Source organism: Neocloeon triangulifer, unplaced genomic scaffold (assembly GCF_031216515.1).
Source record: "Neocloeon triangulifer isolate White Clay Creek 2 clone unplaced genomic scaffold, ASM3121651v1 ptg000015l, whole genome shotgun sequence".
Taxonomy (NCBI): Eukaryota; Metazoa; Arthropoda; class Insecta; order Ephemeroptera; family Baetidae; genus Neocloeon; species Neocloeon triangulifer.
The window spans coordinates 1,162,104-1,174,954 of record NW_026775557.1 but is presented as its reverse complement, the minus strand read 5'-3'; the positions used below and the strand labels follow the sequence as shown (position 1 = coordinate 1,174,954).

The 12,851-nt window shown below is 34.6% G+C and overlaps 1 protein-coding gene across 4 annotated transcripts in view; it reads left to right on the top strand.

Moving 5' to 3' along the window:
* The first annotated feature begins 1,907 nt into the window (after window positions 1-1,907).
* Window positions 1,908-12,851, top strand: part of LOC132202828 (electrogenic sodium bicarbonate cotransporter 1) — a 68,905-nt gene continuing 57,961 nt past the window's right edge. Inside the window, exons 1-2 of one of the 4 annotated variants that reach the window (XM_059630055.1) lie at window positions 1,908-2,188; window positions 6,324-6,390. In XM_059630055.1, coding sequence (XP_059486038.1) covers window positions 6,359-6,390 — 32 coding nt within the window. In that variant the 5' untranslated portion in view covers window positions 1,908-2,188; window positions 6,324-6,358. Of the gene's footprint in view, window positions 2,189-3,658; window positions 3,895-6,323; window positions 6,391-9,174; window positions 9,566-12,851 lie in introns of those variants that run through there. The other 3 variants (XM_059630059.1, XM_059630057.1, XM_059630056.1) reach the window with 3 other exon arrangements.

Genomic DNA, 12,851 nt, shown 5'->3' with positions numbered 1-12,851 from the left:
TCATTTTTGGCTGGTGAACGGCCGACGAAATAACTTTTGCATTAATTTCTCCGCAAGTAGATCGCCCTGAATATCGAAAGCGAGAGGCCAACGACCAGACACTTTTTGACTTCTCTGAAAAAACACTTCATGCAGCCTCTAGTAAACTCAATTTGATTCAACGGCCAGTAATTACAGAGTGTTCTCGGTGCCACAATCTGTTACCAACAAGTAAAGCGAAACGCTCTGCACGACGGTAATTATAATCCGAGTATGGAAATTGCATGCGGTAAATTGGCTCAGCCACCACCATGCAGCTCTGGTTTTTGCCAGGAGAATAAATTGCAACCGAGAACTATACACGTTGAAAAATTTATATTTGATTGCTAAATGTGCGGCCAAATAGAAATAAAATTTTAGGTAGAATGTGAAAAACCAAAATACATATATTGCAATAAACCAACCAAGATAAATGATACAAGATTATTATTAACAATAGATGCGTTATAAATCTCTTCGAGTCAGTTTAAATATATATTATTAATAATCAGAATAATCAATTATTTTAATAATTGCTATTGCGTTAAGTTTGCAAATAAATATTAAAAAAATTAAAAACAATACAATATTTATATAAATTTAAAATTGTAATTATTGTATTTATATTTAAATTTTCCAGGTTCTTAAAAAATTAATTTTATTTCGAATTTGCACATTAATAAAATTAAATATTATTATTTACATTTAAATATTGTTTTATTTGTTTAAAAAACTAAAAAAATTTACCATGAGTTTAAATTTTACAACATGAATATTATTTGTGTGCAAATTTCTTTTAAGAAGCTGTCATAACTATTTTTTTTGTAATATCTGCATAATTTTATTTTGTTATAATTTTACTTGCAATAAAATTTAGTTCAAATTGAAATTTTAAATGTGGAGGTGATTAAATTTTTGCTATCGCTGCGTGTGCTGCAGATCAAGGCTGAATTATGTGCCAACATTGTCGAAATGAAGTTTAAACTCTCTTATAGTACAATTGCTTTAATTTGAAATTAAATTAGACACTTGATTTATTTATTTGGGTGCGTTTCTTATTGATAGGTAGTACTTAAAACAGCTCTAAGCTTTTGAAAGATAAATAAGATAAGAAACATAGAAGGACAACAGCATAAGTGTATAATTTAATGACGCAGCTGTTGAAGTTTATGTTTATAATTAAAAAGTATTCAAATTTGACTTTTTTAATGACTGTTTAAAAAAAAATTCCGTTCATACCCTGAACGTTTGCATTTACAATACCAACTATACACATCTGAGCGAGAGTGAGACTAATCATTTTTTAATTTTTAAATAAATAAATAAATTTATTCTTCATTCACGGTAACATTACATTGCAAAAAGTGTACCAGAATCATCCATTTGCATAAAAAATATTGAACATGCCGGAAAATACAGGGAGTCATTCATTTATGAGGTCATTAAAAGACATGGGAAAAATTTTTAATTAAATTTTAAATCTTTTTGTGATCAATTTTATTTAATTTTTTAAATCTCAATTTCTGCCGCAATAAATTTTATGAATCTTTAGCTTTTTCTGCCAGCAGACCTGATAGTATTTTTACCGGTCATTGCATGCAGGAGCGGGAACAGGACGATGTATGTAGTATGTACATATTGTAATTTGGAATTTGGAGATTGTTTGTGCATCGTGTCTCATCGCAATTTGATGGAAGGAATGCTGCAAATGTTTGCAGTGCGATTGAAGGGGAGGAACTTATGAAATGAGACAAGAGACAAGACGTGGATTTCGGTTGTGCTGTCGGGGCAGGTCAGCGGCGCCGACTCGCGAAGCAAAAGGAACACCAACTTGAAATAGCAGCGAATGTGCAGTGGGGGCGCCGGGCCGAACCGCGACAGCATTGGTGCTCTTTATTTTATAAAGAAAGCGCTCGGCCCTCGACGGACCTCAGTCTTTTCGTCTCTCGCCGACTGACTGCACTCGGGACGTCCAGCCGTCCAGCCCAGAACTGTCTGTCCTTCTCCAAAACTCTGCAAAATCCCGGCTCTGTGAAAAAGGACAATCCCTGCTTTTTGAACTTTTTTGTGCACCAGGATTGGAATTTTTGTGAATCCTCGCTGCTCGGTCAGCTTATCGTTGGCGCCAACAGAGGCTTCTACTAATATTTGTGTTCATCTGATTACTTAGGTAAGTTTTAGTATTTTGATTTTATTTTAATTAACATGTCCATACATAGTTTATACAAAGTTTCATTAACAATAAATGATAATGATATTTAGTATGTAAAATATGGTTAAGTAATAAACAAAATAATAAGGGAAAATATAAGGAAAGTCTAAGGATTCTAAGACTGTATTATTAATTTTTTGTAATTCTCCAAATTGAGAAATTATCATTAAACGCATCAAACGTGACAAAAGTTTGTACAAACTGGTACAAACAAACAAAAAAATTCATTTTTTTATGTAATTTGATTAAATTTTGTTTTTATTATTATTAATATTTATATAAGATAAAAAAATTATAATACTTGTTTGTTTAGTTCAATAATTATCGCATTAATAATTGACATATTATATCTTTCTTTTATGTCCTTTCTTGTTTTTTTCAATGTTGAATTATAAAAAACCAAATACATATTGAAAGCAATTCTTAAAAATTAAAATATTGGGATCTTATCATCTATAAGCGAACAGAAAACTGTATAATATTTAAATAATTTTTCTATTTCCGCAAAAAAGTAGTCTGATTATTTCAATCTCTAAATTGGTTTTGAATATAATTTTTACTGTCAAAATAAATATATATTAAAAACAATAAATTTCGTCGATTAGGCTGCAGTTTAGATGCACTTTAAAATAAGAAAAAATATGGGACCTTTTCGTACTTGGAACTGCGAGAAATAGAGTAATTGATTAATTTGAAAAATTTCCAAAGCTCTATGAATGGCACATGTAACGAAAGTATGAAAAAAAGAGCTTTGAAAAGGATAATTGGTTTAATTGCGCTCTAGATATCAGATGCCATTGACGTTTGATTCGGAATTAATTGAATTTTAAGAAAATAATCTCTTGTCTTCAGAAAACTTTAAAAATTATATAGAGTACGCTAAAATCCGTACTGTACGATCATAATCTCTGATTAGATTTTATTAAAGAAAAAAGAAAACTAAATCCTTCAGCCAGGGTTTGTTGGGTTTTTTATGTTATCTCCAATTGTGGAACGAAAATGTACTTGAGACGAAATGGCAAGTATGATTTTGATGATAAGCCTCCGTAGTGAACGGAAAGCCTCATTTCGGTTCGGACAGCGCCCTTGGCTTATTGCTAATAAGAGCCGGGCCGTTTTTTCACTTTTGATAATTTGAGCAATTTTCTCCTCGCAGATTAAAATTGAGCATTCATTGTTTTGCCCGGGGAAGTAATAATGCTAATGATAATATTAGTCATGATCTGGGTGTGTCGGTCGCTCTCTCGAAAGCATGAGAGCCGGCCGGCCGGCGTGGAGAATTCAAATTTGTGTGTCAACGTCAAGCGTGCTCACATAGCAAGCGCGGCTCTCGACTTTCGTGCCGCTCCAACGCGCGATTCAATCTCTCTTTCACCGGCAGTTGACTGCTTTGGCTGCTCGTTAGCTGACGCAAAAAGCACTAACCACAGCTGTTTTCGGTTTTTCAAAGCACGGAAAATCACAATTAGATCATACTTGAAAGTGGTTTTTATATATGCGAACTCGCAATTGCTACAAGAGTGGTTCGAGCAAAATTCGCCGGCGGTGGGCCGAGTGTGCAAATTTGCATTGGAGTTCAAATAATTTGCAGTGTGCGGGCGGTAGCGCCGTGCTACGGATTTTCGCTGAAGTTTTTGCCGGTGATTCGAAACGATGGACGAATCGTAAGTACAGAATCCAGCATCTCAGATAAGATTGATGGTTAATTAATAATTTTATAACAATTTATTATAATTTCACTATTACATTGGAATTCAATCGTTTCACTTGGTGTAAATTATCAAGCCTGCTTCGATTCTACCGGTTTCTGCAAATTAAAATATTTTACTTCAGTGGAAAATACAAGTTTTTAATGTTTTTATAATTCCAATTAAATAAATATTCCCTGCGTTTGCTAACTGTGGACTAAAATGATCAAAATATTTAAATAAAGTTGCTACTGAAGTAAAAAATATGAAATTAAATTAAAAAAATCACACAATCACCTTTAAATATTATATCATAAGTTTCCAATTCAATATATTTTTCAGGCTAATGCGATCTTGTACAGATGATTGATTTTATTAACTTTAAATAATATTAGATTATAACACATAAATACAATCCAACGTGCGGCCTTATTACAATAATTATCTCCGAGTGACCGCGTTGAGCATTGAAAATAAATTGAGGTCATTTCGTCGTTACTTGATGGCCGTTTGTATGCGCTGTTGTTCGAAAGTCAACTCTTTCCACAAAGGTGCCACATTTTATTTCTTTGGCCATATAATGCATCATTATATTATGACCGTAAATACATCCAATGCAAGCTCTTTGATGTGCATGCCTTTTCAATTTGAATAACGTCGAGCTAGAGCGCGCGTGCACGTAATTAATTAAAGCAAGTTTGAGCGACCAACTGCACGATCAATGCTGGATGTTTCCATAAAGCACCTGCGGTGCGAGCTGCAGGTTGTTCTAATTAAATTAAACAAACTCATAAATTTCATAAAGCCAGAATAATTCAAGTTACGTGTTTGTTTTTTGCCGAATTATAAATCTTGTAATTCAAAGTCATAAACTTTATGACGAGTAACTTTGAAATTGATTGTCTTTTTATTTGCTTATCGATAAATTATTCTGTATACAGTCTAGACATATTTACATTATCAAACATTTAGTTTAGCATTTTAATTAGTAATGTCAGTGTATGAATGGACAACAACAAACAAATTAGTAAATTGAGTGAATGAAAAATAATCTGGCTAATAAAAATATAAATATATAAGTATAGGAAATAAAATAATTTATTAATTTTATGGAGAAATAATTAAAATGATTTCCTCAAATTAGTCTGGAATAAATTTAATGAACTAAATTCTAGAATTTTCAATGGATTTTACTAAATTCTAAAAAATCCGCGTGCAAATTGATTCATGGGAAACGCTTTAATATTTTGCAATTCAAAATGCAGATTGGCAAATTACGACAAGCGTTGGGAGCTGGTGGAAGGTCAGGTGTGACTTGATTCCCGTCTGGCGATTTTGCGTGAGTGCTGTGCTGGTGGTGGTGCATTTCAGCGTCTCGCCGAAGCACCTGATCGACTTGCACTCCGTCGCCTGTTCCTCCAGCTCTTGTTATTTATTGCACACACGCACCACGCAAGGGATAGGCCATGGTTCGATCCCCACCTTCGCTTGCTCGCGTTGGACAAGTGCAAAAAATTATACCAAGACCTGTCTGGCAGCCAACTGCTACTTGATTCGCCAAATTTGATCTGCGGCACGATAAATATTAAGCAATATTTCTTTTGTCAATTTGACGCTGCCCTCTAATCTAGGATGACAATGGGAGATAATTAGCAGTGATTATTTTGCATAATTCAAGTGATTGTGTAAATTCTTTGGCGGTTTTATTTGAGGTACCTGTAAAAATTTTCAAGTACAAAATCTACTTCAGCCTAAAACAAGTTATATAACATTTTAGACTGTAAAAATTTGTTTTATTTACTGTTTTGTCCCAAATGTGTCTTACGCCTTACATGATAATACAAATTTAATTAAAAAATTCGATTTATATTAGTTTATATTATTCATTATTATATATGCAATGAAATCACAATGTCGGGTTTGATATAAATTAGTAAAATCTAATTTTTTTTTTTAATTAATTATATTATTTGCTGCTCTTCAAAGAAATAAAATTTTTTCACTGTGCTTATAGTTAAATTTGTGCTGCTCTTATATATTTTTCAATAATATATAATCAAAGCAAATTGAACTAAAATTATTATTTCATGCACAATTCCTTTTATCCTTTAAAATTTACTGCATAAATACACTTCATAACTTTTAATTCTGGGGATGAATAAATTTGATAAATTGTACAAACTCTTTTTAAACGGTTTTTAATTAAAAAATTTCATGTCTCTATAAAAATACTCCAAAATATAAATTTTCAAGTATTGGTTTTATTGATACTGTTTTCTACTTTAAACCCTAGTTTTGTTTTGGCTTTTATGCCTCTTTTTTACCTTCTTTTGCTTGACTGCTGAATTGGTTTTGGCGCTGACGCTTTTTCCCTAACCCCGCTTTTCTGCTTTGCATGTTTTCAGCTGGTCCGTCTGCTTAGCCTCCTCTTCTGGTCACAATGGGCTGGAATACAAGATTCGTCTTGCCTCGGTGAGTACCACATGCCGCTATAGCCGCTCTGCTTTTTTTCCCTAACCACACCTGCCTAATTACAATTTAATTAATGCTGCGCGTGTTTTCCACGGAAATTGATTCGCGAACGTTTGCCAATTCTCATAAATTACTCCAGGGTTGACGATGAAAATCCTTTTGTGGCGGAAAACATGTTTTGAAAGTCGTAAAATTGCAAAACGGAGAAGCCTTTTTCCGCCGCCGCGGAGATTATTAGTTTGAGGCACTGAAACGGCCGCCCTCGTTGCGTGCCCGGCAATAAATCCATTACGCGCGGTTGCTGCACAGACTGCCTGTGTTATGGTGCGACCTTCGCAATGTGTACGATTTTTTACCACTGTGTTGGCGCAGGGATTAAGTGGAGCAAAAAGTTCCACCAAACTGAGAAATTTATAGCGGGTGAAGATTTGATGGTGTAATTTAATGCTCTTTTTATGTAATATTAAAAACTCTATTAATGTAAGTCGACCTTTAAAATTAAGTCAAAAGATTTAAGAAAGAATTTTTTTGTTTACAAATAAAAATCTAAAAAATAAACCTAAAACACAAAGATTTTTAAAAGCTTAAGAAAATTTTATTTCTCTTGATAATAAAAATTACTGTGACAAACTCGATGTGGATTTCATGAATAACTGAAACCAAGCAAACCTCGTTGCAAAGGAAAAATGAAAAAAAAAAAATAAAAATAAAAAGGACTGACTATGTAAAAAAATAAAGTTAAAATGGGAAGAAATTAATTAAATTTAAAAAGTTGTTCTTTATTTGATAATTGTTTCTTTGTAGCGAGGTTCACCCTCTGCAGTTTCAATTTTTCATTATATTTATTGAAATATTTTTCAGATTTAAGTGTTTAAGTGCTGGGCTTATAAATATTACACGTGTTTCGTTTTGAACTTTGACTTTTGGTAAGGAGATTGCGAGTCAACCATCCTCTTCGCTTTGTCAATTAAAGGGAAATAAATTGAAGAAGCCTTTCAATAAAAACGAGCCGTCTGATGGCGCCGTATCAATTCTCTTGGTATAAATATGTTTATTTGCGCACACGAACTTTCCGTGCTGCCAGCAACCTTTTGATCAAGTGGAAATTTTGCCCTTGCATAATCATAATAAAAAAAGAAAAAAATTGAAATCGCGTTTCAAAGGGTTTTCCTCCTTCGATTTCCGAATACCGATTTGCAGACGGCGGCGAATCGCGAGCGGATTCGAAGAAGGAGAAAAGAATGCGGGCCATTTCCGAGAAAATGAATCGCATATGAGAAAAAGAAACGAGGCAAAAGGGTTCATGGCAGATCATTCGCGTTTTGCTTTTTGCGCCGGCCGGCGGCACTCAAGGTTCCCAGCCGTTGATCGCAGAGCACAATCGCAGCCTCTCTCCTTATTGCAGACTCTGAGATGCTCTTGTTCCCATTTGAGCGCTGGATCTGCAGGGTTGTGTTTGGGTACATTATGCGCCGAGCCGGTTTTAATTACACACCAAACACACGCTGGCTGCTGATGAGTCTGGGCCACAAGGCGAGATTTATTCGCACTTGAATAACCTGCGTCTAAGGTTTCCAAAGGGCCAATCTGCAGCAGTCTGGCCGCGACAAAGAAAGTTCAAACAATACGTTGTGCAACTAAATCTCGCAAGCCGAACTCAGTTTGTAATTTACTGATTGTGAGAGCTTTTCTACTTAGTAATATAGCTTTTATTTCTTCCAAATTAGAAAATATTCACATTCTTTTGCTGAAAAAGTAAAATAAAATTCAGGTTATGGAAGAAATTTACTTTTAAATAAATTTTTTGGTTTGATAGAATAGTCTTAAACCATTTTTGCCAGCATAAGATGAACTTTTATGAGTTTCAAATAATTTAAATTTTAATTTGTATTTAAATTTTAACAGAAAGTTCCTTCTCTCAAATTACATTTTAGTCCATTTGATATAGTAAGGTTGTGCTAATCATCAATATAAATAATGTTACAATGAAGTTTAATTTTAAATTTTATAGTGTTATTAAGGCAAACAATTACATCAATTTTAAAATTATTAATTGAAAATAATTTAAATATTATTTTTAATTATTCAAATACATTATTATATGAAGTATAAGAACAATAAAAAAAATTTTATAAATTATAATCATATATTATGTTATTTAATAATTTAAAATTTATTTTAAGTTGCAAGTAATATTAATTATTTATGTATCGCTGAGGCATTTTACTATTTTATTTTGTATTATTGCATGGTCGAAATATTATTATTATTTCTTAACTTCTTTTGTTAACAAAAAGCAGAATAATTTTAAAAAATAGGAAATCTTTATCAATAAATTGTTCCAAATTTCAAATTAAATATGAATGATGATCTGAGGAAGTTATCAATGGAATAAAAAATCTGACTATTTATTAAAAGTTCAAGACAGATTTTGCTTGTTAATTGAAAATTTTGCAAACCTTTTTTCCTGATGTCAAATTTTATGCACGATTATTTTATTGTACATTATATATTGTCATTGTTTTGACTGAAAAAATATCAACGGTCCAATCGCGTGTGCTTAATTCCTCTTTTCAACTTTCCAGGAGTTTTTAAGGTTCTTAATTTTTTTTTCTCATTTTTGTAACATAATTATGATATTTGATAAAAAAATGAATGAGACGTGCGTTTGGCGCCGCGTGCACGCTCGCGTTCCCCTTTGCCGCTGCATCATCCCCGCCACCGAAACGCACAATATCGAATACACACACACGGCAGAGTCGTCAACAACAAAACAGTCCCCTCGGCGATCCGGTGTTGTCGGTCGGGCAGCGCGCTTTCCAGCCATCCTTCCTTTCGCTCACCGGCGTCTGCCGCGTTCGGTTCGCTCCGAGAAGAAAAACGCTTTCCCGCGCCAGCCACCAAAAGAAAGTCCAGCAGTGCTTTTTTCTTCCTTTTTCACCAACACCGGATTTAACGAGACTGGACGAACCCGTTCTCGGACTTTGGAATTAAAATCTGTTCCCACCGAAAAGCAGAAGGAAGAGGAGTCGCGCGTGAGCGACCACCGTACAATCAGCTGTTCTCTCCGCCGAGTAAAAAAATTATAACAATTTCTTCAGGAAAAAATAGTGCAATTTGGAATTTGTTTTTGAACGGTTTTCAAAAGGATGGCGCCCACACCGGCGGAAAGAAGGTATTTGAGAAATTTTTTTTAAATTTTTGATTCTGTTACATAATTTACAAAGCGCCCTCGCGGCGTGGCTGGCGAGCTCGGCCGCCTGTTGCTAGGGTGCACCCCCACCTTGGGGGAAACGGGATGCGCGCGCGAAAGGTGTTTTTTCCCCATTCTCTCTCCGACCCACCTGTTGAAATCCCTGAACAACGTTCTGGCAAAATCGAGCAGCGTGAGCTCTTTTTGTCTTTTATTCGATACACTTTTTTATAGAATCGGCGCTGCATCGGCGCTTTTTGTTGGCTCAGGTCGATGCGCTTTTATTCGAAATGGATTCGTCCAATCTAGCGGCAGCCACGTGCTCCCGCTTCCTATTCGGAGAAAATGAGTCGAGAGAACTGCTTCCTGCTCTTGAAAAAATCTCGATAAAAGATAAAAGAGTAACAGTTTGAAGCGGAGAAAATGAAGGTTCAAAATCCTACTCGGAAATGTTTTTCATTTCTCCTCAAAATATGCTCATGATTTTCCTTCCCTATATCATACTTTTAGATAATTTTACGATAGAGAAAATTAAAAAAAAGCTTTCCACTCATAATATTTAAAATACATATTATTTCCATTTCCATAATGGGGAATGCCCAATCAGTAGCATAAAGTTGATTTTAGTGTTGTCATTTTTTTCATGTTTGGTTTGAATCCGAAATTTGTGCCATTTGTGGTAAACAAAACACTATTTTGTGTTAATACGGTTAATACAATTACAATATGTGTGTATTTTAATATTTAAATTATAGTTTCTCTAATTTCACTAAATAAGTAAGATTTTGCTTCAAAATAATGATAAATCTCTATTTCTTAAATATTTAAATATTATGGTGGGATGAAATGCGATATTATATTTGTTTACAAATAAAAATTTGTATAATTTAATTTTTTTTACTATCAGTTTATGATCAAACAGATGCAGGCATATTCAATATTAAAAAAAAAAAATTATTGCAATAAAACATTGAAATAATAATTAAATGAAATAATTAAACACAAAAATCAATTGCCTGTTATTAAAATATATTTAAATTTTATATTAAACAATTTTTTAACAATTGTTTATATTTATATTATTTACATTGTTACACATATCTTTTATTCAAATCTTTATGAAAACTAGTTGTTATAAATTTGGAATTACGCTTTAACGTTGATCTTAAGTAATAACAAACCGACCAAATGTCTCCATGAGATCATTAACCCGAACGCAGCGCCGCGGTCGAAAAGGAGTCAATAAAATTTGGGTGCAGCCAACGCTCCTGCAGGAAGAGGAATTCCGTTTTGAGGCAAAACGCGCCGACATTAATTTTGTCCTCGAAAAAACAAGCGTCAAACAAAAACACCGGGGAAAGAGCACGTGCGCGCGGTGCCGCGGTTGGCGCCGCGCCACGAATTTACTTCTTCCCTCTCTCGCGAGTACTATACACATATTTGTATGATTTCTAATGTTGGAGTTGCAGCAGCCAGTGCACCGTTTAACCTTTGAATATTTCGAGAGGCGTCTTTAAAATAGAGCAGCTAAGGGCGTTGAACACGGTGCGCGAGAGAGCAGCCTTCGATCTTCCCTCCGACGCGGCGGCGGCGGGCGGCTCTAGACCTTGAAAAGTTTACGTGCGTTGAGAGACGATCTGGTGGTAAAAAAGATTGAGTTTCGCGCTGCTGGAAATGCGAGACTTGTGCCGATTAAACTGCGGCCATGCCAGACCGACCCTCGCAACAATGCCCCCGATCTCGCCTTGTCCGACACGTGTAAAACTTTTCGCCTCTCCTTCTTAATTCCTTCTCCCGTCGCGAAAAATAGGGTTAAGCGTGGGTATATCTTGGGCTGGTGATGTCATGAGCCGAGGAGGATGTTTAAACGCTTTTGGTGCGCAATTCCCTCTGCCAGAGTCACGCAGCGAGGGCACCGGCCTGATGGCCTTTTTCAAGGGAAAATCTCAAAGTTGATCGTTCTCACGTCTCAATATTCTTGACCAATTGTTAATTAGAAATGATTGCTTACGTAGAAAAAATCTACAATTTAAGCAGATCAGAAAGTAAAGTACGTTACTTGAACATCTTTTGCTGGTAGTCTTATTTTTAAGACTTACAAAGGCAGATTCATAGTCGAAATAGCTGAAAAATATTCAAAAAAATTTTCCCTGTTGTGCACATAAATGCACACAATGAAGGCTTAAAATAAAAACTTTCCATTTTAAATGTTTAGTTTTTGAATAAAAACAATTTTTTACAACCAGGAAAACCCGAGTTCTTCACTTCCATGATCATCTCCTCGAGTGTCAATTTCTTCAAACAAATTTAAGTGTTATTTTCCTTAAATAAATAGACTAAAAATCAGTTGATGTGAGTGTTTTTTTTTTAATTGAAAGAAATCAGTAACATTTTATATTTAATTTAATGCAATGTTTGCCGTCTTTTTTGTTTTGTGCAAATCAGTGGAATTCTAGGAAATTTAGTAGAAAAAGTTGTCGTTTCTTAATTTAAAATTGAATATAATCATGTGAATATTTAACATTTAGGTAGGTTCTTAATTTGGAATTAATTTTACTTCCAAATTAGGTATATGCGCTTTAAAGTTTTTTACTGTAGATCTGGGTACAATTCTCTTCCAGTGTAATTTATATTTTGTTTTAAGCTAGAGAATAAATTATTCATTGGGGCTCCTGTTTCAAGTCAATATTATCTAACAATAAGCCGTGAAAAATATATAAATGCTCAAAATAACGCCTTCATTTATAGAAAAAACTGAAATTCCTTTCCTAACGTTCAATAATTTTGCTTAATCACAGAATGTTGAATTAAATTAATTAAATTTCATGGACTGTTCTGATCATGAGCTATCAACAACGTCTACCACAAAATTAGACATTCAACGACCTTATTGATTGATCAAAAAGTTTCTATGGAATTGACCGGGTGATTAACCCAAGCAAAAGTTCTATACCGGCAAAGTGAAATGCGTCTGAAAGTTCTCGAATCGCTCGGCGGCCGTTTGATGATGGAGGGAAGCCGGCCGTACGGGTGTGCGTCTAGACGCCAGTCTGCCTCGCTCATTCGTTTTGTATAATAATATTCATTCGCAGCGGCTTCTTGTGAATTTTTTTTTCTTGATGAATCGCCGCGCCGCAAAACGAGCGCGCGAAAGAAGTAAAGAAAAGGTATAACAAACTGATCGCCCCTTCCCCTGCCTTCTCATTGCCATTCACGTGGCTGCCAAGTGATCATCTCTCGTTGTTCGCGCGCACCGCCGCCGCCACAA